At 34.7% G+C, this 26,044-nt stretch overlaps 1 protein-coding gene across 5 annotated transcripts in view; it reads right to left on the minus strand.

The window, feature by feature from the left end:
• The window catches only part of LOC111050043 (glutamate receptor ionotropic, NMDA 2B), a 345,263-nt gene that overhangs the window by 166,041 nt on the left and 153,178 nt on the right, over window positions 1–26,044 (minus strand). Inside the window, exons 1-2 of one of the 5 annotated variants that reach the window (XM_039429688.1) lie at window positions 11,309–11,764; window positions 8,655–9,179 (exon numbers count right to left, since the gene is read on the minus strand). The exons of 3 other annotated variants lie outside the window; for them this stretch is intronic. In XM_039429688.1, coding sequence (XP_039285622.1) covers window positions 8,655–8,976 — 322 coding nt within the window. In that variant the 5' untranslated portion in view covers window positions 8,977–9,179; window positions 11,309–11,764. Of the gene's footprint in view, window positions 1–8,654; window positions 9,180–11,308; window positions 11,765–26,044 lie in introns of those variants that run through there. One more of the 5 variants, XM_039429689.1, reaches the window with a different exon arrangement.

Genomic DNA, 26,044 nt, shown 5'->3' on the forward strand with positions numbered 1-26,044 from the left:
TTCATTCTCAGTACATTCTCATTTCCAGAGCTTACAATCAATATCACAATATTCAATTTTTTACAAGAAACTCATCATTGAAATGATTAGGAGAGAGAGAAAGGTTTACATCTTCCTAGTTTTCTGCCGAATTTAGATAGGATTGCTTATGAGCTGTTTTTCATTTAAAGTGAATCAACTGATCATACTTTTCTATTTCACTGTTGGGATTGAGTCACGTTCAAATAAAACATACATTCCTCAATTTATTATTATTGCTTCAGTTGAGGAGGAATAGGAACCTTCCAGGTCTTTGGAATATATTGATGGAGCCACGATGGATTAACGACAGATTCATCGATAAGGTTTAATACTTCAAGTCGTTCCTTCAAGAGTGTGGTGGATGTAGTCTATAACACAATGATATGATCACCAAACTTGATCATAAACTGATGTTTTTATAAAAATCCTCAGGTTCAAAAAACATCATGAATTCTCTTGCAAACTATATTTCAACCTTGATGTTACAATTTGTATCTATTAACTGAAGTCCACAACGATAATTCAAAAGTAGATGGCGGTCTGTGTCGGCTTGTATGTGGAAGTGCATGCTGCGGAGTGAATCAATAAATCAACTGTCTTGGAGCTGGGCGCCTCAATTTCGAATAGGGTGCAGCTCTCATTAGAATACATAACTCTTCATTGCGACATTCTAGGCTAGCAGCGAACTCTCCAGGCCTATAAATTTACTCGGTAGTCCCGCATGTGACACTGAGCGTCTTCCAGCCACCATCATCATGCCAACATGCATCCTTGCAAAATTCAAAACTCGAGCAAATGAAGTTCCTACCTTGTTATTCCAGCCATGTAGGCCATCTTCATTAAAAGTTATCTTGTTAGGACGAGCAGAACCTACTTATGACGTGTTCATAATTATTATAATTATATTATCATAAGCTTCCTAAGTTTTGCAATGTACTGTACAGGTTTGACATCGTTAACAGTATACACGTACATCACCATATCGAGATCACTCATGAGAATTGGCAGATCGTAAAGTACAGAGATGATTAGATCCCTAAGAAGCAGAGACTGCTCAACCTGATACTGATATTTTAATATATATACTAATATTCAATCTCCCTGTGGAGATTCTAAATGCCTCCAGTAAAGACATTCGAACAATTACTCCATACCATCTTAATGTAAAAATTAGAAAATAATACTTTGATCTTCGTTGTATGAACTTGTTATTTTTTCATAACTATCACTATTCATGAAAATTATACATCATTGGATCATTTCATGCCTCATTGGATGGATTAAAATAATGGTCCAAGTTTGGATATCACTAGTCAATTGAATACAGAGAAATAGATGAGATTGATTGAGATTGAGAAAATCAAGATAGAGAAACAGGTTTAAGGGGTTTATTGATTGCGAAGGTCATTATTAATCAGCAACAGTTGAATTGGATTGGGAATTATATTGTGCCGATTTAGTTCAATATATCACGGAGGAAAATGAATGGAAATGTGATTCATTGTGAGCTATTAAATGAATTATCTCTCGCTAAATTGAACAAGAAACTGTTAATGACTTGACAATTCATGAAGCTTTCTCGTGGGAGAAAAATAGGAGAGATAAATGTGGCAGTACTCTCAAGACTGTGTAAGGAAAAATGAGGCGTCTTGAATGATCAATAATCCGTGGTTGTGACGTCAATAATATTTCAAGCTCAAAATGAGGAGCAGGTTCACAAAAGTTTCGCTGGAGAACATCGCTCAGCTGCTGTTATGAATCACTCTACTCAGAAGTTGAATTACTCTCTTGTCGGATGAGATAATGGCTTCTTGTTTGTACGCGCTCTCTCAGTTTGCAACTGTAATTTGATTTTTCAAAATGTTTTGAGCATAGCAACAATGATCTTCAACAAATTATGACGGTTATTCTCAAGAAATTCGTGAATAATTTGATGAGCTGGAAGCGGATTGGGTCATGAATTTTGAATGGGAGCACACTCATAAAATACTTCTGAATTGATACTGGAAATTGCAAGTTGAAAATATGACATTGTGAAAAGTAATTTTCGAAAAAGTGGAGCTTAGCATTTGGAAAATAATGGCGGTTGATGTAACGACGTGTTTCTGTTGAGCACCGTCAATTAATAGATTATAAATTCTAATTCAATGTACAAAGCATATGCTTTTGAAAAAATAACGGTCGACAGAGTAAATAATGGTCTGTTCATAAGATAATAGTGATAACGATACAACATATTGCGATGTGATACAACATATTTTGTGACATTTTACAGGGATCAAAGTTTCAAAATAAGGTGATATTCTGGGATGTCTTCAGTCCACCTGGTAATTGGATTATTTGGTATTGGATGAAATGATTATCTCTCATCGGTTTTCTATAAAAATCTGTGTATCTATAACATTATGAGAGAAGTTTCAGTAAATCTAGTCTTCAATCATCAAGTATTTAATACTCTAGGTATCTAAGGAAAATTCCTTCAATAAACGAATTAATGATAACTTTTTACTTTCCTTGCCATAGGCAATTATATAGGTAATAGCTTTCCAAAAAAAACTAAGGTACCTCAATAACTAAATTTCTATACGTTTCACGGTCCCCTGAGTACAAAAAAGTGGTTTTTGGGTATTGGTCTGTATCTGTGTGTGTGTGAGTGTATGTATGTCTGTGTACACGATATCTCATCTCCCAATTAACGGAATGACTTGAAATTTGGGACCTGAGGTCCTTACATTATAAGGATCCGACACGAAGAATTTCGTTCTAATTCAATCCTAGATGGCGGCTTAAATGGCAAAAATTTTGTCAAAAACAGGGTTTTTCGCGATTTTCTCGGAAACGGCTCCAACGATTTTGATCAAATTTATACCTAAATAGTCATTGATAAGTTCTATCAACTGCCACAAGTCCCAAATCTGTAAAAATTCCAGGAGCTCCGCCCATCTATGCAAAGTTTGATTTTAGATTCCTAATTATCAGGCTCCAGATATGATTTAAACAAAAAAATTCAAGTGGGAAAGATTAAGCATGGAAATCTCTACAATAATTAATGTTCAGTAACATTTTCACCTGAAATTGGAAATAAGCTCGAAATTCGAGAAAATTTGATTATTCAATTGCAAACTGTTGGCAACTGTTGGTTCTATTAAATCATTCACTATGAAGATATAGCAGACCTCGTATGTCTTCAGCGTTATTGTCTCGTCACCAGCTGGCTCAGATCTTTCAATAGTAGACTTGAGATGCGCGTGAACACTAGCGTCAGGTGATCAATTATCAAAACGACAATAAAAGTTTTTTATAATTAAGTTCTCTATCCAATCCCCGAAATCCTATACTATTAAACGAGCAATTTCTGTATATATGTTTAGATGTTTATATGTTTGTATTTCACCAGATCACGAAAACGTCTCTAACGATTCTCACGAAATTCAGAACATAGTAGGTTTATAATCCGATTGCACTAGGTCTCATCCCTGGGAAAATTCGCTGAGCGACATTAAAAGGATGATTATTATTCATCCTTGGAAAAACAGCTGATAATAATTATTTCGTCGTCTGTTGGTGATGGAAGTGAGTGAGCGAGTTCATGTGTGTGGGACTGTGTCAAAATTATGACTCAGCTGTTGAACTTTTGTAATCATTCAATCAGGTACATAGTGCCGGTTGCAAAAATGCCGGGTTATTTTCAATCTTGATTAATGATGATAGATCCATCTTTTTGAAATGGTCTTCTCTGATTTGGGTCACATGAAGTTAATCAGGATTAAAATTTAACCGGCTTTTGTGCAACTGGGCCTTTGTGAGGGAAATTTTTGCATTCCTCTGGAAATTAATCTCAATTTACTGTGATTAGATAAAACATTTCTGTATGAATGTTATTATAATTTCTTCTTTCATAATAATTCTTTTATGCTTTTGTACTCCAGAGCGAAGCTTACTCCCCGATATTTATATTCAAAAAGAGTACCTCTGTGATTATTTGACCTCTTTATGATGAAATGTTCAATAACCCTATATTTCTAGAACACAGGTTTTTCTCAAGAATATGGGAGACAGCTTCAGCCTACATTTCAATTCATCGTTTGATCAGTGGAAGCCCAGAACGAATCATATCTTTCCAGCTGCCACGAACTCTTCCCTGTGTGGTGCTCTGAGCACACAGTTCACCAACATGATTCATGATCTTGCTAGTGATAGACTCAGTACCAAACCAATCCCATCTCCTATGAAAGGGATTACGCGTGATAAATGGTCACGTTCATAAGAAACTGGGATGAATTGATATATCGTACAAATCAATAAAGTGAATGTGAGACTCAGGCTATGAAATTGGACATAAAAGAGTTCTTTCATCAAGAACGGATGTGTTTGTTGGAAAGGCAGAGCAAATACTCCGGATATCAACGATGGAATGAAAATAAATATTATTGCAATCATAATTCAGAGCCGTTAGGTTCTCGAGAGACTCGCAATAAAAGATATCATTTTTCTCTGTAGAAAATTTGTAAAGAATCGATTGCCACATGAATGGCATGAGATTATTCTTGAACAGTGATCGATATAGTTATATTTATTCAAGAAAACTAACCGTAGTGTCACATATAATGATCAACTTATATCAAATCAAAAATCAAAATCAGAAACTCTCTATTGGTTTTTCAACAACAATAAATATACAAAAAAAACAAAACTTTCAGCAAAAAGAAAAGGAACCAATCACCTGCAAGGAAAATCCTGTGCGCAGGTGAGAGTTGCTAATGAAAATCCAATATGAGTCATTAAGAACTCACAAAAGATGAAATAAGAATTTATATAATATAATATTCAATAAAAGAAGATGATAAATAAGTGGAATAAGGGTGAAAGAAAAAGAGAAAGAATTAAAAGAGAAAGAAAGAGAGATGGCAAACATACGGTACTATTGAAACAAAGATAAGAGTCACTCAAAAAGTATATGTCCTTGATTTTACTGGTAAAATTCAATAGTTCTCTTCTTAAGCAATTCAACAGAATTTCGATTAATATGCTCCATAAGGTAATCTGGAATTTAATTGATTAATTCATTAGCTAGGTAAAAGTGTTGTCTCCGGCAAACATTAAGATCCATTCTTATATTTTCAAACCTATTTCTGGAGGTTTGATTCACGGAATAGAAAAATATCTTTATCATTTCTAATGAGAATTATGCGGTTTTTAATATATAATTGACGGACTGTTAACACTTTAAACTAGTTGGATAAAGACGATGTTTACCTAAAATAGTTTTAATAAGGTGTTTTTGGATAATAAAAATTTTGTCAAATGTGCATTCATAGCACTCCCCCCCAAGCCCGAATGCCATACTGTAAAACAGATTGAAGATCAACTGCTGGAATTGGTATCGCTCATTCAAGCTTCCATCAATGTACAACTTCGCAGGATCATGAGACAATGAATAATTCATGGAACATTGTTGGGACAATTCCAATGGCTGATTTTGTCTTTTTTTTGTCAAATTTTTGTCTTATTCTTAACTCTGTATTGACTTTCTCAATGTTGGCATAATACTCTCCCTATATCTAGATCTGCATCATCTTATTAAAAATGTTTCACTTCAAAATATTCCTTCGTGATTAAAAATAACAGAAGAATAACAAAAACTGCTGAGTATTCTTCTCAAATAAGCAACAATAGCTGATTGTATGACAATTTATCAATCGACTCCATAATCAACTCACATCAGAGTAGAATTTATTCCATTGGATAATGGATTTCTTACAATAGAGCATTTATAAATGACATGAAAATCGAGGCTCTATCTACACCATGAGAGAGCTTTGATTCATCTTCAATAGCTTCTTCACATTTGATAAAGGTAGCTGATTGATGGATATCTCACTTAGCGCCAACGAAATATGAATATTTATCTCACTCACCACCAACTAAATATTGATATTTCAACATCTCCTACTATCCCAATGTGATCGTTCCGGAATGCTTTATCATGTTTACCTTGGCCTGTCAGTCTTGACATGTATTGCTATGGGTGAGACAAAGAATTCATGTAAATCAATTGTATTCCCACTGAATACGAGAGAGCTGATGTGGTTTTCACAATATTGAGATCTTCAACCTGTCAAAATGCTTCGAGAGAATAGAGTTCACTCGTCACTTTACAATTCAGCAATAATTTTCATCGCAATGGGGCAGAATTTGATGCTATTGTATGCTATTGCGAAGTTTATATTGTTCTAGTCAGTTAACTGTACCAGTCAACCTCTCAACTTCGGAAATCAACAAACACCTCTCCGGCGACAAAGTTGACCTTCCACAAAACACGGTTATGTTTGATCAGTCACTGTAACTCGTTGTGAGGCACTTGTTAGGATGGATTCTGGGATTTTGCCCTCTCTGTGGAGAACAGGTGGTTCCCATAAATGATGCAGAGCGGATTTTCTCGACTTGGAAGTAACTTTTCCTTGATCACCATTTCCTCCTATATCTTCTAAGTCTCCAGGAAAGAGTTTTGATAAACTTTGTTGACTTGTGTCAAGTGATTCCCGGAACTTTTTATTGTATGCAATAACAATCACATTATCTTCATTCTCTCAGTCTTTTTCGAGTGAGAATAATAATAATCTCCCTTTAGCCTCCCATTGTCTCCTATCTTGGCGAGATATTAACTTCAACAAAACATCGAACTATCCAACCATCCGAAAAGAGCAATGCTCTTTCAATGCTAGAACTTAGATTTATCCTTGAACCTCTCCACCACATAGTCCAGCTGAAAACGCATTTGGAATTTGAATTGGAATGTTTGTCGATTCCAATTACATAAACAGCATAGCAGGAACAATAAAGACATTATTTTCATTGATCAAATGAGCAATCTAGCCTTGACGCAATATATCCAGCAATGAGTTTCCATAAGCGTTCAAGAGATGATCTGTGAAAGACTGGAACATTTTTAATGTTTGTCTGGTGAGAGGATGGTTAAGATAATGAGCATCACAACACATAGCTGTAACGCAATAAATATCAAATTCTTCTCGTAATAATGTCGACTAAATTCTATGAGCATCAAAATCTTTAATTTCCTCAGATAGTACTTCATCAATTACCAATCAATATTATATCAGTTATACAATTCAAATCCTATTAACAATCTAAACTGTAGAATATCATTCCTACAATTTCAAGCGAATGAATGAGTGAGAAGTAATCATTGCTTGGGTTTGTTGGGTCACACTCACCTAACGTTTAGAATTCTGCACTCATCCACCTTTTCATCTCTTTTGAATGATGCAATTTGTTTGAACTGAGTAAGGAGGTGGCTCATTTCGTGCTTACTTGAATAGAGTCAAAACTTTGCACGATAAATTATCGTCAAAGGAAGTTAGAAGTTCATGTTGGAGGCATTCATTGGACGATAAACTTTCTATGCCATTTGCGAGCAAGTAAATTAGTTAATTTCGACAGTGTTAGCAAATTTGTTAATTTATTCACTGCGTAATCCTCAACAAACCATCGATGAATTGGGAGCTGATCCTCTGTTGTGCTTGTAAAGGTATGCTAATCATTTAATACTAGTGGATCTACACTGGTAACCAATACTAAATCCTATGACTCTATAATCACCTATTGTGTTTCACTGGAGCTGTACTGTAAGGGTATACCGCTTCTAAAACCTCAGCTTACATGGAAAACTATCATTATTATTAAGCGCTTGTTGAAAATGTGAGTTCGGTTCGGCATCAAGCGTTATCAGAATAATGATCGTATTTTGATTGCATATTGTGTCCATGTAAATTGGATCATGATGATTTATAGAAGTGAAGTAGGCTAGTTAGTAAATGTGTATTCATAAATATTTGATACATTTTTCACATTACTATGTAATGATGATGCATCTCCATAGTAAGTTGCAAATTATATGGCAGCCTAGTAATACTATGCTGTTGAATTTACTCAAAACATGGACTGAATTCAATTAAACATTACTGTCGAACATAAATATTTGGATTGAGTCGAATTATGATATTGTTGATATGTGAAACAATGATCTTCATGAGTATATCATAACTGCTATAATTTCCTTGGTTCAATATGATTGATAGAGTATTGTGAAATAAATTTTAGTGGAATCAGTCACTATAATACAAAGAGTGGGTCTAATTTATAGTAACTGTAGTGGAAATCTTGATTTGAGAATCTAGTTAGAGATGGAATATGATACATAAAAAATTACTTTGTTACATAGCAGAATGGAAATAGAATAGAACAGAACTAATCAAAAGCCCATCACCAATTATAATGTGAAATCAGCTTAGCTTAGCTATCTTCAGGTTCAAAGGAAACCTTTTAAAATTTCATACGATTTAATGAAAATCAATTCTAATTGGTTTTTATTCAAGCCTCTCATCTTATCCACCCTTCTAAACTTGTGCTCTACTTACATTAATATCGTCCCCAATGTTGCAGTAATAATCTAATTGATTTATAATGGCCAATGGATCAAAAACATTTTGATAATGTGATATGGAACAGTAACATTGGAGATAGAGATTGAGCGTCTATCCATTTTATAATTGATAATACATTCATCTTTTATTGTTTATTGTTTATTTTTTATGTTGTACAGAGAAACTCACCGGTAGGACTGGGAGTGAGCGACATCATCTGGCTGTTGACCTGCGCCGGGGAAAACTCATACTTTTTGAAGAACTTGAGCTTGGGGCCGCGCGCCTTGTTTAGGCTTTGAATTGCGCTGATGATGGTGCTGTTGTATCGCCTCACGCCGAACGCTGTACGCGGCAGAATCAAGCCGACCGTCAAATTCCCGTGTTTCGGATGCTTTTGGTCCGAAGGAGATGTCTCCACCTGACCTTTGTTCTTATCTTTCCGCAGCTCCCAGCCCTCTGCACCCAACACTATCAGTAACAAACTGACCAACAAAAACGTTCTTGCTTCCATTTTTCACGTTCGCCGGACCAATTTTTTTGCCGTTTTTCTCTGCTCTGTTTTTCCCATTACCTCACTTTGTCCCAGAGATCCGTATTCTTATTCAAGGGTGTTATCATGGGAAATTTTAGATATATTCTCTGATGAAGCGTCATGGTAATTGCTACAATCTTCTACCAGGAGGGAATTTATTATAGTTCTCACATTTCCCCTACCTGTAAAGCATCGATGAAAGAATACTGGTGAAGGTGGGAGACGAACATGGATTCTTGTGAATTTTGAACATACTTTCTTGTGTATATTATTTTGGTGTGTAACCAGTAAAGCTAGGCCCATTAAAAATGATCTCTATCAACGTTTTCTCTATCTGAGACTCAAATTTCAGAATTTTAAATGATATTACTCCAAGAATATATCGTTATATCAATAAAATAAATTAGGGATTTTTGATTGTATGTGGAGGATTGAAAGAGCTTGAAGGTGAATTTGTGATTGAAGTAGCATTATCCTGTTACTCATGACTAGGTATTTCTTGATCCACTATAGCAGAATTAGAGGGGAAATTCTATACGCATTTGAAAAGATTCAATAATGTCATGATTATGATGATGACGATGATGATCAAGAACAACATTTGTAAACTAAAGCTGCTTGAGAGCTAGCCTATATAACATTGATAAACATTTTCAGATGAGAAAAGATTTTATTTCATATCAGTAGGTCTTGTTTTCCAAACATAATCCTTCCAATACATGCCAATTGTACGCAGAAAAAATTCACATGAACGCTACGTTTCAATTAGTCATGTTGACAATCACTAATCCGTTTGATATCGATATTCAAAGGGGGATTTTACGCAAGAACTGAGATTGATATCAGTCCACACAAGCTTCCTAGAATAGCCTTTGTCAATCGACACGGAAATGCAGGAATATAGGTCGGTAGTGATATTACTTTATTCTCTTGTTTTATATTGATGACTGTGGTGCGTGGTGCAGCCATTACAGTTATCGTTTAAAAGTGTGAAAAAGAATTGAAGTTTTTGTGAGTAAATGTGAAACATGTGTGAGTGGAAATTGAGTGTATGTGGATGTGCACTTTGCTATCGACATGGAGAGATTCAATGAATAAACAATGGAAGCTTGTGGGATGAAAATACAATAGCGATATTTCTAATCCGAGCATTATCTTCCATTATGAGTTTTACACTTGCGTACATCATAATTCCATTAGAGAGACAATCCGATTGTGATTCTCATCGGGAAAAATCTCAGTAGTGGCTATTGGGCCTTGAACAGCAATAATTTACTGAGCTCACTGCGTTGTGCTACTGTCGATATTCCATTTCCTGTTTAGGAAATGTTCAATTTCATCTTTATGGCTCTGTAACTTCCTATGCAGACCGAATGCCATTAATTTGGTGTCCTATTTCACAAATATTTGCAAACAGTCTGATATAAACTCCATAAATTCCATAAATGGAATAAGAATAATATTATTCATGTAGAATAGATTCTAGATTATGAACCATTTGATGATGAGATGTAATCAACTTTCCTCTAAAATTGTAATGGGAGATAATTCTTTGTTATTTTTACTCTCTAATGATCGTTTATAGCAGTTGAGTTACTAATTCGAGGTATTAAATGTATCACTTTATGTTCTGCATTAGAGTCAGTATATTTTCAAGCTTCGTGAAACTTTTAAACATTGTGATAGTCTCTCAAGTCGTCTCGTGTGGAATGATATTACTGATACAAGATTCGGCGAGTTGATACAGTACTGAGTAAATTTAAAAAATTCAGTCTCACCCTGCTGGGGATATTCGAATAAGGTGGCAAAATAATTTAAGTATTACCCTGAAAGCTCAATAATTAAGAATGGAAGAGTTGAACTTTTCAAAACTGAACCAATTGTTAGTTTCTCTAAAAACAATTGAGATATTTATCTAATCATACAAAATATTTCTATTCCTAGATACAGGCAAATATTGGAAAAAATGTTGTTCTTGATCACGTCCTTGCTATTTTATACCTGAGTGTGACAGAATTAATATTATTATTATTATAAACTTAATTTTTCTCCAATACAATATTGATTAACTAGGGAGCATGAGAGATTTCAACATTGAACTCTTTATACTTTCATCGAGACATCCAAATGTAAGAACTTATTTGTAATATACTGAAGAGATACTAAACACGAGTACTTGATCTATTCATTTCGAATCTTGGAATCTTTTTATGCATTACAGTAATAAGGTTTGGTGGTGTTGTCATATCAATATTGGTGAGTGAAAGTATTCATAGCCTAGAAGAGAAATATCAACACGCAAAATTATTACTGAATAGAAGATAATGTCGTCTCCCTTTCAGGCAACACTCATAAAAGTACACTGCTCTAGTTGTTGTGTCATAGTTTGGATGTGGGCAATGAAGTGTGAACCCTTCTTTTTGAAAGGTGTTGGGTTGCCAGTTAGCTTATCGCACGCACTGCAGCTGGTGTTAAATGAAGTTGACCCGACTAGGTCAAAAGGCCGCGTTGTCAAACGGGCGCGGTGACTGTGCTGTGGTGAGAGGCGGTGGGGGTTCGGAGTTAAAAGGGGAGATTAGCAACGAATTTCAAAGAAATTCCAGAGGGAAGCCTCCGAGGCTGTCATTAGGTCAAGGAAAGCGCGAAAATGAAGGAAAGTGAGAATGACCTAAAAGAGATAGAGAAAAAAGGCGCACTAAAATGAGAAAACTACGAGGAGGTCTGAAAATCACGCGCGTCCCTATCCAACGGACACTAGCACTACACTGGTTAGGGTAGGTAGGCGAACCCGACGCTCAGGGTGGATTGTGTTGCGTGCGCATATACACAACCAAGCAGCCTCAGGTTGCCATGGCAACGACCCAGCCATCAGTTACTACTGTACGTTCCGCCGTCACCACGATCCGCAGACGGGGATCTTTCTTCAAGAAAAATGCACTGTTGACCAATTGGCTTCTGCTCACATTGCTCATAAATTCCTTTATGTATCCGGGTGCAAGATTATTCACTACTTTTCCAAGGTTGTAGGTTTTTCTTAATGTCTCAGATAAACTTTTCATCGTCTCGTCTTTGCACTGTGCTCACTCCATCTATCGTCTTTACATTGAAAATTTAAGAGTTTCCAAATTCATTTTCTTGTGTTTACTGTGAAAATTATTGAATTACAAGCTATGAATAAATTAGCCAAAACTTAATATCTGGGCAGCGTTGTATAGATTCGAATAGAGACAGCTTTGGACCTCAGCTCATTGTTGTTCTTTTCAGCAAGTTTTACGATTGTACTCAATGTGCTTGAAGAGATGAAAAAACTGTGTCGAATTCATATTGATAATTTTGCTTATGTTAGCTTCATTCAAAATGATGCATTTGGAAAAGTTGTAATATTCAGAAAGTAACAGATTGGAATGGAGTGATTTTCAAACCAGAAAGGAGATTAATTGATTGAGTGCTTCATTTATGAATATTACAAGAGAGTGAGGAGAGTTAGTTTCAGAGATCTTTTTAATTATTTTAAAATCTGTGGACCTATAAAAGCTTTGATTTAATATCAAGTCTTACAAATCTTAACAGGCAGTGAAATAGAAAAAAATAAGCAGTGGATTGGAACTATTTCCAATTTTAAATCCAAAAATAAAATATCATTTGTCGATCCGATAGAGTATCCTTGAATAAGACTATAGTATTGTTTAATACAAAAAGTGAAGCTCCAGTATCCAACTTCGAGTATTTGTATCTGAAGCATCTATAAGTAGCAGAACCATTTTAGGGGTAATTCTTAGTGATTGATCATTATTTGATACTGCAGAGAAATATTAATTAATAGCTGTTCTCGGAAATAGGCATGATTCCTACCTTAAACTATTTTACAACAATAGAAACCATTGGAATGCTGGGCAAAACAGACCTGACAATACACTGAGCATTCCATTAAAGATTCTCTTTAGCTGACGAAAGGAAAGCTTTCAACAGGTTCCACTTTGGTCAGAGCTTCTGAATAATTGAGAAGGCAGTTATCCGCTACATTCTGTCTCCAGATAGGAACTGGACCTTCTCTACCTGCTCCTTTGCACTGCTTTTGTCCCAAGGACTATCCTGATTGTGAACATCGAACCTGGATTTCTCATTCCCTTTTTCTCTCACTCCTTAGTGAATCCTTCACAATTAAATTCTACGTTCTTTCTCTAGAATTCTGTGTATCTCTTATTTTTTCCTTATTTTATGCTATTTTTCCCATGAAAGGAAGGCTCTTTCTATTAAATCAATAATAGGCTACTCACTTCTACGAGCTGGAATATGTTTTCAGGACATCACACCAATGTATAGATTGTATCAGAATATAGAAAATCCATCATCAAATTGAAATTGGAATATCGGAATTTCGTAGTGTATCTGAGGTTATGGAGCATATCATTAAAGTTGAAGAATGTTATAAGTAAAATGTTGCACGTTACCTTGAACGATCAGACATTCCATTCAATTTTTACTAATGTTTACATGGAATATTGATATTGATAATGTTTGAGCCCAGAAAGTATATTGAGCATATGAAAAGAAACTCTTTTCTGTTGTTCCAGCAGTAGTTTTTCTTCATCAGATGGTCAGGAACTGAATTCACTCACAAAGTAGGAGGAACTCTTCTCTGTGATTCACTTTAGAAATCGTTCCAATTGGATTGATTGTTTGATTCCGGAATGCTCAATAAACATAATCTCATGTGAATGATGCTGTAATAAATATTTGCCGTGAATAACTTGGAGTCTATCAAAACATGGAAAAAATTCAACTACAGAATTGAACGAGCGTCAGCGACTTTCCTCTTTTGACTCAAAGCCAAAATAGTTGTCCGTCTGTTTGTTTGTGTGTAGGTTTCACAATAACTTTCCAACGCTTTGATCAAGTTATAGACACATATTCTTCAAACCTCCTAACAGATCAAGGTCGTTTGACAACGAAATTATATCACTCCTTCGACCTATTCCAGGACAAAATAGCATTGGAAGTGAATGAAAAACATTTTTGTGATCAGTAAGCTCGATCAATTATTGCATTCTACGATAATTTTCCATGAATTTATAGCAGATTAGGTTATTTGGGAGCTGTAACGCAGACTGTCCTCTATGTGCCAGCACATGATTTCAGCTGATGATCTCAGCAAGATTTAGAGACCTTAAATTATTACCTGTATTGAAGACAGTATACAAAATCAAACAGGTTGAGCATAGAACTTGATGCATATCATTTGCGGGATTGCGTTACTAATAAAGGTCTAGGATGGGTTCGATAAACCAAATCCCTTTCAGAAGATACTTCGAGGACAGAATCTTTCAAGTTTCAGGCTCTATTGTGTGATTTTTTACACTGCAGCGTCTTCTGCTCTGTAGTAGGAACTTTATTCTTAAGTCAAAGTAGGGCATAGATAAAAGCTGATATATTAGCAGGTAAGGACAGAGAACATAATGATCTCGATCTGAGCAATAATAATAATTGATAAACAGTGCAGTTCCAAGATTTGATAAACAGGTTTTGAATAATTCAATGTTGACAGACTTAATTGAATTTGTGCTATGATGCTGGGCTAACATGCACGTTCTTTTACAAAGTTTAAAAAATTCTTAAAGATAAATTAAAAATTCTAAATGATTTAACCAGAAATATAACAATATTTGAAATTTGATCAGTGTCGTGGTTCAGGCAGATAAGGACAGTTAAACGACCACAAAAATTCACAATAATAATCCAGTACACTTATGCTATTAGCGTTTTTGACGTGGCCATTATTAATTAGCGAAGTAAAATTGAAGTAATTCCTGTACTTTTTCGAAGCGAAGGGTGGGGCCTCATAAAATGAAAAGAGAACTCACGTGATCCTTCTTGGAATAGTAGTTTCTTCAATTTAATTTATAATCGATGGCTCGTCCAAACTTCGGTCTTTGGCACGTGGGGTTTTTTTAGGAATTAATTATTTCCTTCACCAATCAAAAAATGAATAATAGAATTTAGATTTATGGAAGCAATCAATTGATAGAATAATTATTAACAAATAATATCGCCTCAGGTATAGGCTAACAACATTAAAATACATAAATTTAACGAACAAGAATCTCATTAGAAAATGGTAACTTTTAAGAAAAAGGTCTTTACGGTGAAGGCATTAAAAGGGAAGTCAGTGTCTCTCTTCTCAAAACTTTTGGCTGAGCAGTTCCGTCTTACTTAATTTGCATAGAAATTCTGCTATTGGTGGAACTAGTATGACGTATACATCACGTCAGAGATGAGTAAGAGAATAGTTCTTGATTTACAATAGAAAAACTTAAATTATCTGCCTTCTATTAGTAAAAAATTTTTCTTCATATTCATCCTTATTCAAAATACAATGTGTTACCGCATGTGATAAGACTTTTCTAGTTGCTGATAACAAAAATAAAATATCATGTTTGAATATCATCCCATTTTGATGTTATTTTTCTGACCTATGATTGGCCAGAACGGGTTACAGAGATTTTTACATTGGTCCATGCGGTTGATTCTATGATAATTATTATTATAAAATATTAATATTCCATACAAGAGATTCTTATTACAATCATAAATAACAAAAAATGAATATTTATATTCTCACTAGTGATATCGCTTGTATGTTGTACATTTCCATTAAAAAATTATTTTAACAATAATAACAATATTTTTATTTTGAAACTCTTATCCTTTTTACAATAATTATTGGTTTTAGAAGTAATTATATCATCGTTTCAAACGTAAGGTCAGTAGTAAAGAGAATTTATTTCAACTAATTTCTTGACTGCATTCAAATCAGCTGTTCACTAACGTAAACAAAGTTGTAACCTCTAAATTTGATGGGTGACTATAAACAATTTACAAATTATTTGCAATAAATTATAATTTTCAATAGATAATTCTTCCAAAAATATGCGGTATAGAACGGTGCTCTTATCTCAGTTTCAGCTGTTGATAAGTATATTAATCTTTATTGCTATCAGGTAACAGTACATTTGATACTCTTCCTAGCCTTTGTCAATAATAATGTCTTCTATTTCTCCGATTTATTTTATTTCATGGTCTTAATAAATTTAAAATGTCACAATGGTTATATGGTTATATGATTATTTATGGTTATTTAAGTCCAACAGATCTCGAGAACGGCTCCAACAATATTCATGAAATTTGGAACATAGTAAGTTTATGATATAAAAATTCGATTGCACTAGGTCTTATCCCTGGGAAAACTCGCTGAAGGATATAAAAAGGATGATAATTATTCATCCTTGGGAAAACAGATGAGAATTTCATCGTCTGTCGATAACAGAAGATGCGAGTGCCTGTGTGGGAGAGAGACAGAATTATGTTCAGCTGTTGAATCAATCAGCTTATCTCAAAAATATAATCTAGAAATTTTAATCGACTTGATCAAAATGATCTGATTTGTTGACATGACATGGTATATCATTCTAAATTAGAGTATATCATAATTTTCAAAGTTAATCATCATTTTACAGTTTTAAGTAATCAGTGAGTGTTATTTGTTATTCAATTTGGTTTCTAAACAATCTAAATTGGAACTTCTCTTTTTTCAAATGTTTGGACTGAAAATTGGACCTGAATTCAAGTGTATGGAACATAACCTACTTCTTGGACTATTTATAGTGTATGAATCGAAATTCGGGGAAGAAACAGTTTTGGGCTGTGCCTGTTAGTTCTTCCCCAATCATTTAAAATAATTGTGTTCTGTTTATCAATAGATAAATAATGAGCAAAGCGTGGTGACCCGATATTAATAATAGTTAAGACAGCAGTTGCTATGTCAACGATAGTATTATCAGTTAGTTTGAGGTTTGCGAATTCATATTCTGAATTATTCACCCATACGGAGTAATCTATAGAATTCTATGGATTAACATAATTATTACAAGTTGCAGATTTCAATGATCAATACAACAGTTAAAGAGCAAGCTTTCCAACCCAGGGGGTCACCAGTTTATTTATAGTCAACTATAGAGTTCAACTGTGTTTTTTTTTTAATTTTCTACTTCATTGGAACGTCGTAATCTTCTTCAAAACTAACGTAAGTAGAGAATTGGAGAGTCTCCAACGAACAACAACAAAATTTTTATTCAAAAGCCTTATTCTTGTCACAAATTAATCTTATCAATTATTGTTCTAAAGAGCTGTATAGAATATTCAATTGCTTTAAAATACATAAACAAATAGTAATAATTATTATACTTCTCATTTAGCATGATAATCCTCATATAAATCCACTTTCAAATGGGAATTAATCGCAATTCATTAATCTGAATTTTTAATAGTTCACTCGAAATAGAACGAACTGAATCTGATTATTGAATTATCTATCTTCAAGTTCAATTCCAGAAAATATTTCACCCAACTCAACTGACCCTAACTGAACCTATTTGAAAAATTAACAGATTTCCCAGCTTTTTTAGTTGAATTCCTAATTACATCATTGTCGGAAGAGGAATTTCAATTTACTCGAATCATGACTACAGTCTCCGAGGAATGAAAATTAAGGGATTGTCCTCAAACAAATGAACTCGTAGTGTGAGAAGCGCTCTCTCAATGCACCCCTGTTTCTCCGGCTCAATTTGGAGTCCTACTCCTTTCCTCAGAGGAAATTCGTCACCATCCAGTTATCCTGATTTAGATGTAAATTGAATTTGCGTCTAATTGCATTATCCTGCCAAGTCTTATGAATTATCAAGGCCTCTCTGTTTAAACGTTGTTTAGGACTTCAAAGGATAAAAATACTGGAATAGAATTGAATTTTTCAGTTACTGAACAATGCTTTTATCATGCGCTATGCATTCCCATTCACTCTCACATTCAAGAGCCGATATAGGATGAGAAAATACATAGTTTTCGGGATATGATTGTACATTTTTCCAATAATTCTGGAAAATTCAGTACTTCATATCAAAAGATGTACAGTTTTCGCTAGTTATAAGTCCAAAAAACTAAAGAAAATATCGACTTTGACTCTCTCCTTCCTCTTAGGAGAGAGAGATAGATGGAAAGTCAATTGCTCCAATAAATGAAATACTGTACCTTAGAATCAGATTATTCTCTTCGTGTATGACATTCGTACGGTTTATTTTTCAAGTGTTGGTGGAGAATTCAGAGCTGTATCAGATACTACACCTTCTCACTTCATGATATGAAGATGTTATCGTGTAGGAATGATAATACCAGCTATTGTTTGCTGCAAGAGAATGTGGAGAGAATATTTATTTCAAAACGTGAAGAGATTTCACAATCAACATGAAATGTTTATGTGGGGGAAAGCTTGTATTATTACTGTACTGGATTGCACTCAACTCTCTGTAAGTGACTTCACGTTTTCTCAGCTTTTGGGTTTATCTTTACGATAAATATGAAACCCTATCTAGAATGCTCCAGGTCATTCCGGAAATTTCATGTTTTGTTGCCAGGTTATCGACCTGTTTACAATCCATGAGGAAGCAGACGTAATGCTGAGATGTCGACAACTTTCCAATGTTGACCTATTCAGAGAGTAATATGAACACTGGAAAGCATACACTATATCTTTCCGCTGAAGAAATAGGCTATGTTTTCAGGAATAATTTGCATGGCGTTTATATTTTGTGGAGTTACGTTCATAAAATACAATGGGAGCTGCTAGTTTTCTGGTTTGGAGTTATAAACAATCATGAATACGGCCATAATAATCATTTTGAAAATTTCTTCCAAAGTAATTATGCTGATAATCGAATTAAAATCAACGAGAAATGAAGGATGAGTATGTATTTCATGCATCTTCCTTACTTCAACTTCATATTTCAATCCATATTGCAGGAGCTCGTATCCTCTCTATTTTTCATCAGTATATAAAATATCAATGAGCAACTCTTGCCATTTACTTTTTCTTTGTATTCATCACTATCATTCAATTCAAAAATCAATTAACCTACATTCAAGATGGCGGATCCAATTTGAATGATTAATTCATTTAATATTGTCTTATAAAATCTTCTTATAGCCCAAGTACTCAATCCTTCTGTGAGAAAAAGAGAACAAGATAATGGATTATATGGTGGTGTTATATTATTGAGTCATGTTGAATAAAATAACATCGTCCTATAATATTCATTAAAGTATTGTTCTCATCCTCTACTAAAGGATTAGTTAGGTTAACAGGGATAAATAAATTACACTTATTCTAAATGAGTGGTAAAGACTACATTCATATGTCAGCAACTTTTCAGATTGACCTTCTATAGAGTTCTCACTTGTGATTGGAATAATCCAAATCACAAAGAGGATCAATGAAGTTTTAATCCACAATCTTGAATTAGAATGTGCAGTAGTACATTTGACATCTTCACAGAGAAGCGAGTCTGGAGGTTTTAGTTACAAATTAGAATTATACTGTGATTAGAATTTGATGTGCGTTTTGAAATGAGCACAATAAGAGAATAAAGTAGCTGGGTGGTGCTCGTTCGATAAGCTGCGCCACTGAAGTGAGCTCGGTCGAAAACCCGCACCAATCTAATAGGATTGCTACTGTGGCGCCCCACCCAACGCAGCTACCCTTCGTAGTTCGTGAAAAGTCCGCTAGATCGCTCTTGCTGTTCAGTTCGGAACTGAGTTTCCTCAGTCGCTGCAGCCCTACTTTCCAACAAATTTTTCTGTCTAGCAGAAAAACATTATTAATATTGGTTGTTTTTGAAGTGTTCACAAATAAGCTTAACTAGTTTGACAGACAAAATGAGCAATATTGCAGCAGAGACGCACTCAATATTTTCTTGTATTTCCGATCGGCCTATTCATGCATTAAAGGTTTTAAAAAGTAGATCTTTAATTCTCCTTCCATCCCCCGAATAGAAAAATTACTACTTTCGTTGTTCAATTTTCTGACTAACATGTTTCGCCGTCAAAAAACAGAAATTTCAGCTGAGAAAAATTTTGCTTAATCAGAGTTTGAATGGAATTCAAGAGGTTTTGAAACTGATTTTACACTTTGAATGTTATTTTCCAAGAGACTATTCATATCCTCAACTAGATATTCATTTCTTAACAATGGAAATCCATTAAAAAGGAATGTACAATCAATTTTTTAATTTGTTGGCCAGGAATTTAGTTATTCCTGTAAATGAATGAGTTATTCAAATAACTCTCTTAAACAAATTAATGACTTGTGTTGAAATCGATTCACTGTCGGAGATGGCTGAATGTCATTATAAATATTTATGATTGTCGAATGAGATTATAATATTATAATCCCACTTTCATATATTATATAGAGCATTTGATTTGTAATCGATCATTATCAGGAGATAATAGTTCAGATAATTTTGTAAATGTCTTCTAGTTCAGCAACTAGTTCCTCAATCTAACTAGAAGTACATTTTTCCTGATTATTTATTATCTACTTAACCAACAGAGAAGACAAACATCCATGAAAAGAAGGCTTTAACTAATATCCTTCCATGGATATTATGCAATTTTCATTATATGGTTGAGATTTCATTCCTTTTGATCAACAGAGACTGAGAATAAGTCAGTTGTTCCATCTTAAAAACGTTCCAGAATTTAGCCAGAGAGAAAAATATCATTTCACTTCAAGTTCTTTATGGCTCCAAGAAGTGAAGAGCTTTTTCAAATTGTCATTGCTTTTTCACCCGATAATCTATCTTCAGCATCTATGATTTGAATATTCATCGTGAATCAACGTGAAAACTTTTTTTTATCTTCTCTCTCTGTTTCTCTATTTGTCGATGTACCTCTTCCTATCATGTAATCTCTCAATGGAACAATGAGAAATAATAATATTATTCCAAATCAAGGATACTTCAACCTTCAATGGAAAGCAATCCTTTCAATATCTCACTCTTCGTGATAAGTTGACGTATTGTTATCAACGTTGAATCGGACAATAAAATATTTTGGATTGTAAATTATTTCAATCAATAGTATCATAATATTATACTCATGACTAGTAGAGATTAAGAACTATCGCCACATATTTCGGAAGTGGAATTATCAATTCATGCTTAGAAAAGAAAAAGACAGATTTTCGAACAATAGCTTAGCGGAGACTAATCGTAGACTAATCATATCATCTCATTAGGATCGTTATCGTACCATCGAATGGTAGAACAACACGGGGATCAATTATGTGGAATAATGTGGAGTACCTCATTCCTCATGAATCCTGATTTCCGATGACAAGTTGATTCAATGAATTTTTTTTGTGGGAAATGGATACATGATAAAATCTGTATTGGAATGAAAATTGATCATCTTTGTAGTTTCTATCAATAATGATTGTATGAGACTCCTTGCAATGAGAGAAACATTTCTGGAAGTTATGAATACTAAAAATGATAGTATCGTTGAAACTGAGACTAAAAATAACTGAAAACCAGCTGCATTCACTGAAAACCAACCAGAGGCTGAGACTCGCATCAAGCAAGTCTAGAAACGATTCTCGATATTCTATCAGGAGCAAAATTCACCCTGTTGAAAATTTCAAGCCCGGTCGGAGAAACTCAAACGATCCCCGATGAGGATACTCTACTAGCTCAATAAACCTGAATCGAACCATGTGTCTTTTGTTACATTGTACCTATTTATCGAAAGACTGGCCCTTATTCTTTATTGGAATTCCACAAAGCACATCATGTCCCTTTTGGCTGACTGAAATGCATTAGCCAGCCATTTGTCGCACTACCGGAAGCGAGCAAGAAAATAGCTCTCCTTCTGTGTTCGACTGCTTCTTCTATTCCAGGGAAACTTATTGTTCCTCGCTGACGTAGCCATTGATACGTCACATACAATCTTGGCTCAACAAGAACTCAGCACAACAAAGAAAAATAGCAAGCACTGTCAGGCTCATTTTCTCTTGTAACTCTCACAAGGATGGCTACCACAATAATGAACACGACTCTTCAAGAAAATTTAAGAAATATTGAAAGAGGAGTGGAATCATTCATACTAGTATCACCTCAACCAGGAATTTATTCAAGAGGATATAATGTTATAACCGTGTTAATTAATGCTGCTTACCGTTTAAGAAATAATGTAAATGATAGTTGGTTACATGCATAGCTTTTTCCCTCATCATTGACTAAAATACTGATTCAAGATGTTTTTTTGAATCTTCCCACCACCTTTTTCAAGTGTAATATCAACACAGTATACAAGTCGGTGAATAAAGTGATAACTCTCATCCCAGAAGCTCGTTCAACAATCAAATATTAATTGTAGCTTGATGAGAGCTGAAGAATGAACATGAAAATAGAGCAAAATATATGCTTTTCTTAATTTCTCTCTAGCTATTCCTTGATTGTCACCTAGCGTCATACATGATGAAATAAAATGAATCGTATCACTCAAGCTTCCATTATTTATAAGTGATTATTATTCGACAATGAACAATTGTTAGCAGAATCATCAAATCTCGATAATCAACACATATGTTTTCAGATTGATTTAATGCAGTATTTCAAATCTGAGCTTAATTCTCACATTCCAGTGCATATCAGCTTAACAGCAGAGAGAATTTGAGAATGTTAACAGAAGAGTCTTAACGTCAGTCTGGTGTGTAGAAGCAGTTGCAACACCCATTCATGGCTGACATTCTCCCAAAGAAAGCTGTGCTGTGGAGAGAGACATTTACCGGCTTGTTCCAGCCGAGATATTCCAGATACGTCTCCGTGCCCTGCAGTCAGCCATATTTTCTCCAGGAATTCTCACATCACACTACGAACAAATAAATTTCCATTCTGGAACTGGAATTCGCCATTCCTGTCTCAGACACCTGCAGCGTGCAGCCTACTGGAGCTTGGAGTGGCGTGACGAGAAAGTGAAATATTGCTTTCCAACTCCCAACGTTATTGTTCAGATGTTGGGAATAAAATCAGTGGCTAACAATGGAAAAAGTTTGAGTTTATGAGCTGACAAAGTTTATGGTTTTCACTACATACACAAAAACAATCCAACTTAAAGTGTTAAATCTTGAGTATTGATCGAATCTCCCATTAAAAAGCAATGAATCTATTCTCATTTGGAACACTTATTTGATATAACCTGGCTTTCTTTGAGTTTTGAATCAATTCAATTCTATCAAACGAGCTCTTTTTGGAATTAAAGTAACTTGGAAGGAAGTATTGAGAGAAAAAATGATACTCTTCATTCTTATTATTTCTCTTCACACGTGCTCGGTTCCAATCTGATCGTGAAAGCAGAGTGTAGGATAGGATGACATTTATTACTTCAGGCTTCAACTTGTAATTTGAGATAATTTTCGTCTTGAATTAGGGGTAGATAAGGGAACATCTCATTCAGGCTATGACAAAAGAAACATTATGTAATCAAGTGAAATGGGGCAGTCAACTTTCCTGGAATTGGAAAACCCTCTTCATAAAAGTTTCAAATTATTATAACCTTTTGATATCCATGGATGATAGAGAATTTAGGAATGTGAAAGGAGCCTGGAAGATTGCCATTCAATTGAATCGAACTACGTGTTTTTCATTCATTGAACAGAGTATAGTTGATTATGTTCCGTATTCTACAGACTAGATGAGAAAGATACTGGGTCATTTCAAGATGTAAATGCTACTCCAACAGAAGACAAAAAAAATCCTAAGGGAGGGTAGAACCTGTCATTTTCTTGCTTTCACTTATTGCTAATCCCTGTTCCTTCATTCCTATTTACACTTAACGTTTTTTCATACTCGAATTTTCATATTCAATCTCATTAGTAATTTTTTCTGATAATACTCTCCCATGTAAGCATAGAGAGAGCATAACAATACGTTCATCATACAAACTACTGATCTCACATAGCTTCAATCAATGCTTCACTCACGATATTGAATGAAACATTATGATATCAGTACATGTCATATTGTACCTAAATATAGTATAATTATTCCTGAGTAACTTATTACGAACTCGAATTCTCACACGAATCTTTGTTTAAAGCTTCCCAAATCGGTCGATCTAATCCAACAGACTAAATGACTAAGTCCATTCATTCGTTCCATTTCATTTGTGAGTTTTTAATACTTGTTGAATTCATCATCATTCTAGCTGGAACGAGAGACTGGAGTACTAATCACTCCATTCGAGGATACAATTTTCCAATAGCTGAATGACGTAGGGTTTGTAGAAAGCAGTTATTGCATTCAATAACTCATCTTGTTATAGAAACGGTGAGTAGCAATCATTCACGATTCGCGAGAAGGGCTTCCTCAAAATTATGATGATTTGCCAAAATCATGGAGTTCGAATGCTGTGACGTGCTTTCATCAGAGTGCTTTGCCTTGTTTGAGCTCATTTGCATAGCAGGCACGGTGCTAAACGGTAAACTTCTAGAGGCACACCGAGGGATGTATTGGGTCTGCATTATTCGAGTACTGGTGTTGTTAATTCTATATGAATAGCTTCTATGATCGGATCTGAATAGATTTTAATCTGCCAAGAAACAACTTCAAATATTCTTTCATCAAGATAATTATATTGAAAGTGAGGGGAAGATTTGAACAATCTATCGATCAGTGATACTACATTCATCTTCCGATAATCTGCTTCATTTTTTAATGATCTGGAATAAATTATCATCATCCATCAGTAGAGTGAACCAGTCATCATAGTTCAATACGATAAGTTGAATTTCTTGTGAGATAAAATTGATACAACGTTTCAACATTTGCTTTTTCAAGGATACAGGTTGAATCATTTGCATTGATTAGAAATAGGGAAATAAAAGAATTTTTTCTTGTTAGTTCCATCAATTTGGATTCTTTTCATCTGAACCTATGATAACAGATTATATGAAATTCAACAAAATAGTTATTTGTGCATCTAGGGACTAAAGTGCAACTTTTTCTCCCTGAGGGAAACTGTTGTCGCCCGATGGCGTAGCCGAGGGCGACAATTTCCCTGAGGGAGAATAAGTACTTTAGTCCCGTGATGCACACAACATTTTTCCTCCACCTACACCAATACCTATAACAATGAATAATTTTACTACATCTTCACGCTTTCACACTATTTTTTAAAAACAAAATTTAGCTCACCTCTGATAATAATTTGTTGATAGTTGCTAGTTGATAGTTGATAGTTGATAGTTTATAGTTTCCTTATGAGTCACAAAATTCCATGTCGCGTATTAACTATTATATATAGATAGTTTATAGTTTATAGTATAGATGATGATTGTTGATAGAGATGATTGTTGATAGAGATGATTGTTGATAGTGTAAAAGCCTACTTCTGATAGTAATTGTTTATTGTTATTGTGCACCCATCACAATTTTGAAAGACCGTGTTCGGGGTTGATAGAACAGAACTGGATTGAAACTGGTGCGTTGCAGCCACTGGCATAGGCCTAGTTGAAGTGTGATCAACATCGCTGGAACTGGATTGAAGCTGGTGTGTTGTGGCCACTGGCATAGGCCTAGTTGAAGTTTCATCAACATCGCTGGAACTGGATTGAAACTGGTGTGTTGTGGCCACTGGCATAGGCCTAGTTGAAGTTTCATCAACATCGCTGGAACTGGATTGAAACTGGTGCGTAGCAGCCACTGGCATAGGCCTAGTTGAAGTTTCATCAACATCGCTGGAACTGGATTGAAGCTGGTGTGTTGTGGCCACTGGCATAGGCCCAGATGAAGTGTGATTTAAATCAATGTTGCTTGTTGTTTGGTTCAAAATCCTGTTTGCTGTTTGTATTTTATTTCCAATTGATTCTTCAATATAGCCTTCGGCGACAGTAGTACTCTTCCATCCGCCATGTCTTTTAAGCTGGGTCATTGTTCCTCCAGCATTAACCAGCAAAGTAGCTGAAGTCCGCCTTAGAGCGTGTCCAGTATACAAGTTAGGATTGGGAAGTTGTAAGTATTGTGCAATACTCATGGGTATTTTTCCCAGGGAATTTTTCCCCATGGCTTGATTGTAGCATCTCCCATTTTTAAAACTTAAAAATAGCCGGGGTGATTTTGTTGTCTTTGGTCTTAAATTTAAATACTTTCTGAAATAATAT

Source organism: Nilaparvata lugens, chromosome 5 (assembly GCF_014356525.2).
Source record: "Nilaparvata lugens isolate BPH chromosome 5, ASM1435652v1, whole genome shotgun sequence".
Classification (NCBI taxonomy): domain Eukaryota; kingdom Metazoa; phylum Arthropoda; class Insecta; order Hemiptera; family Delphacidae; genus Nilaparvata; species Nilaparvata lugens.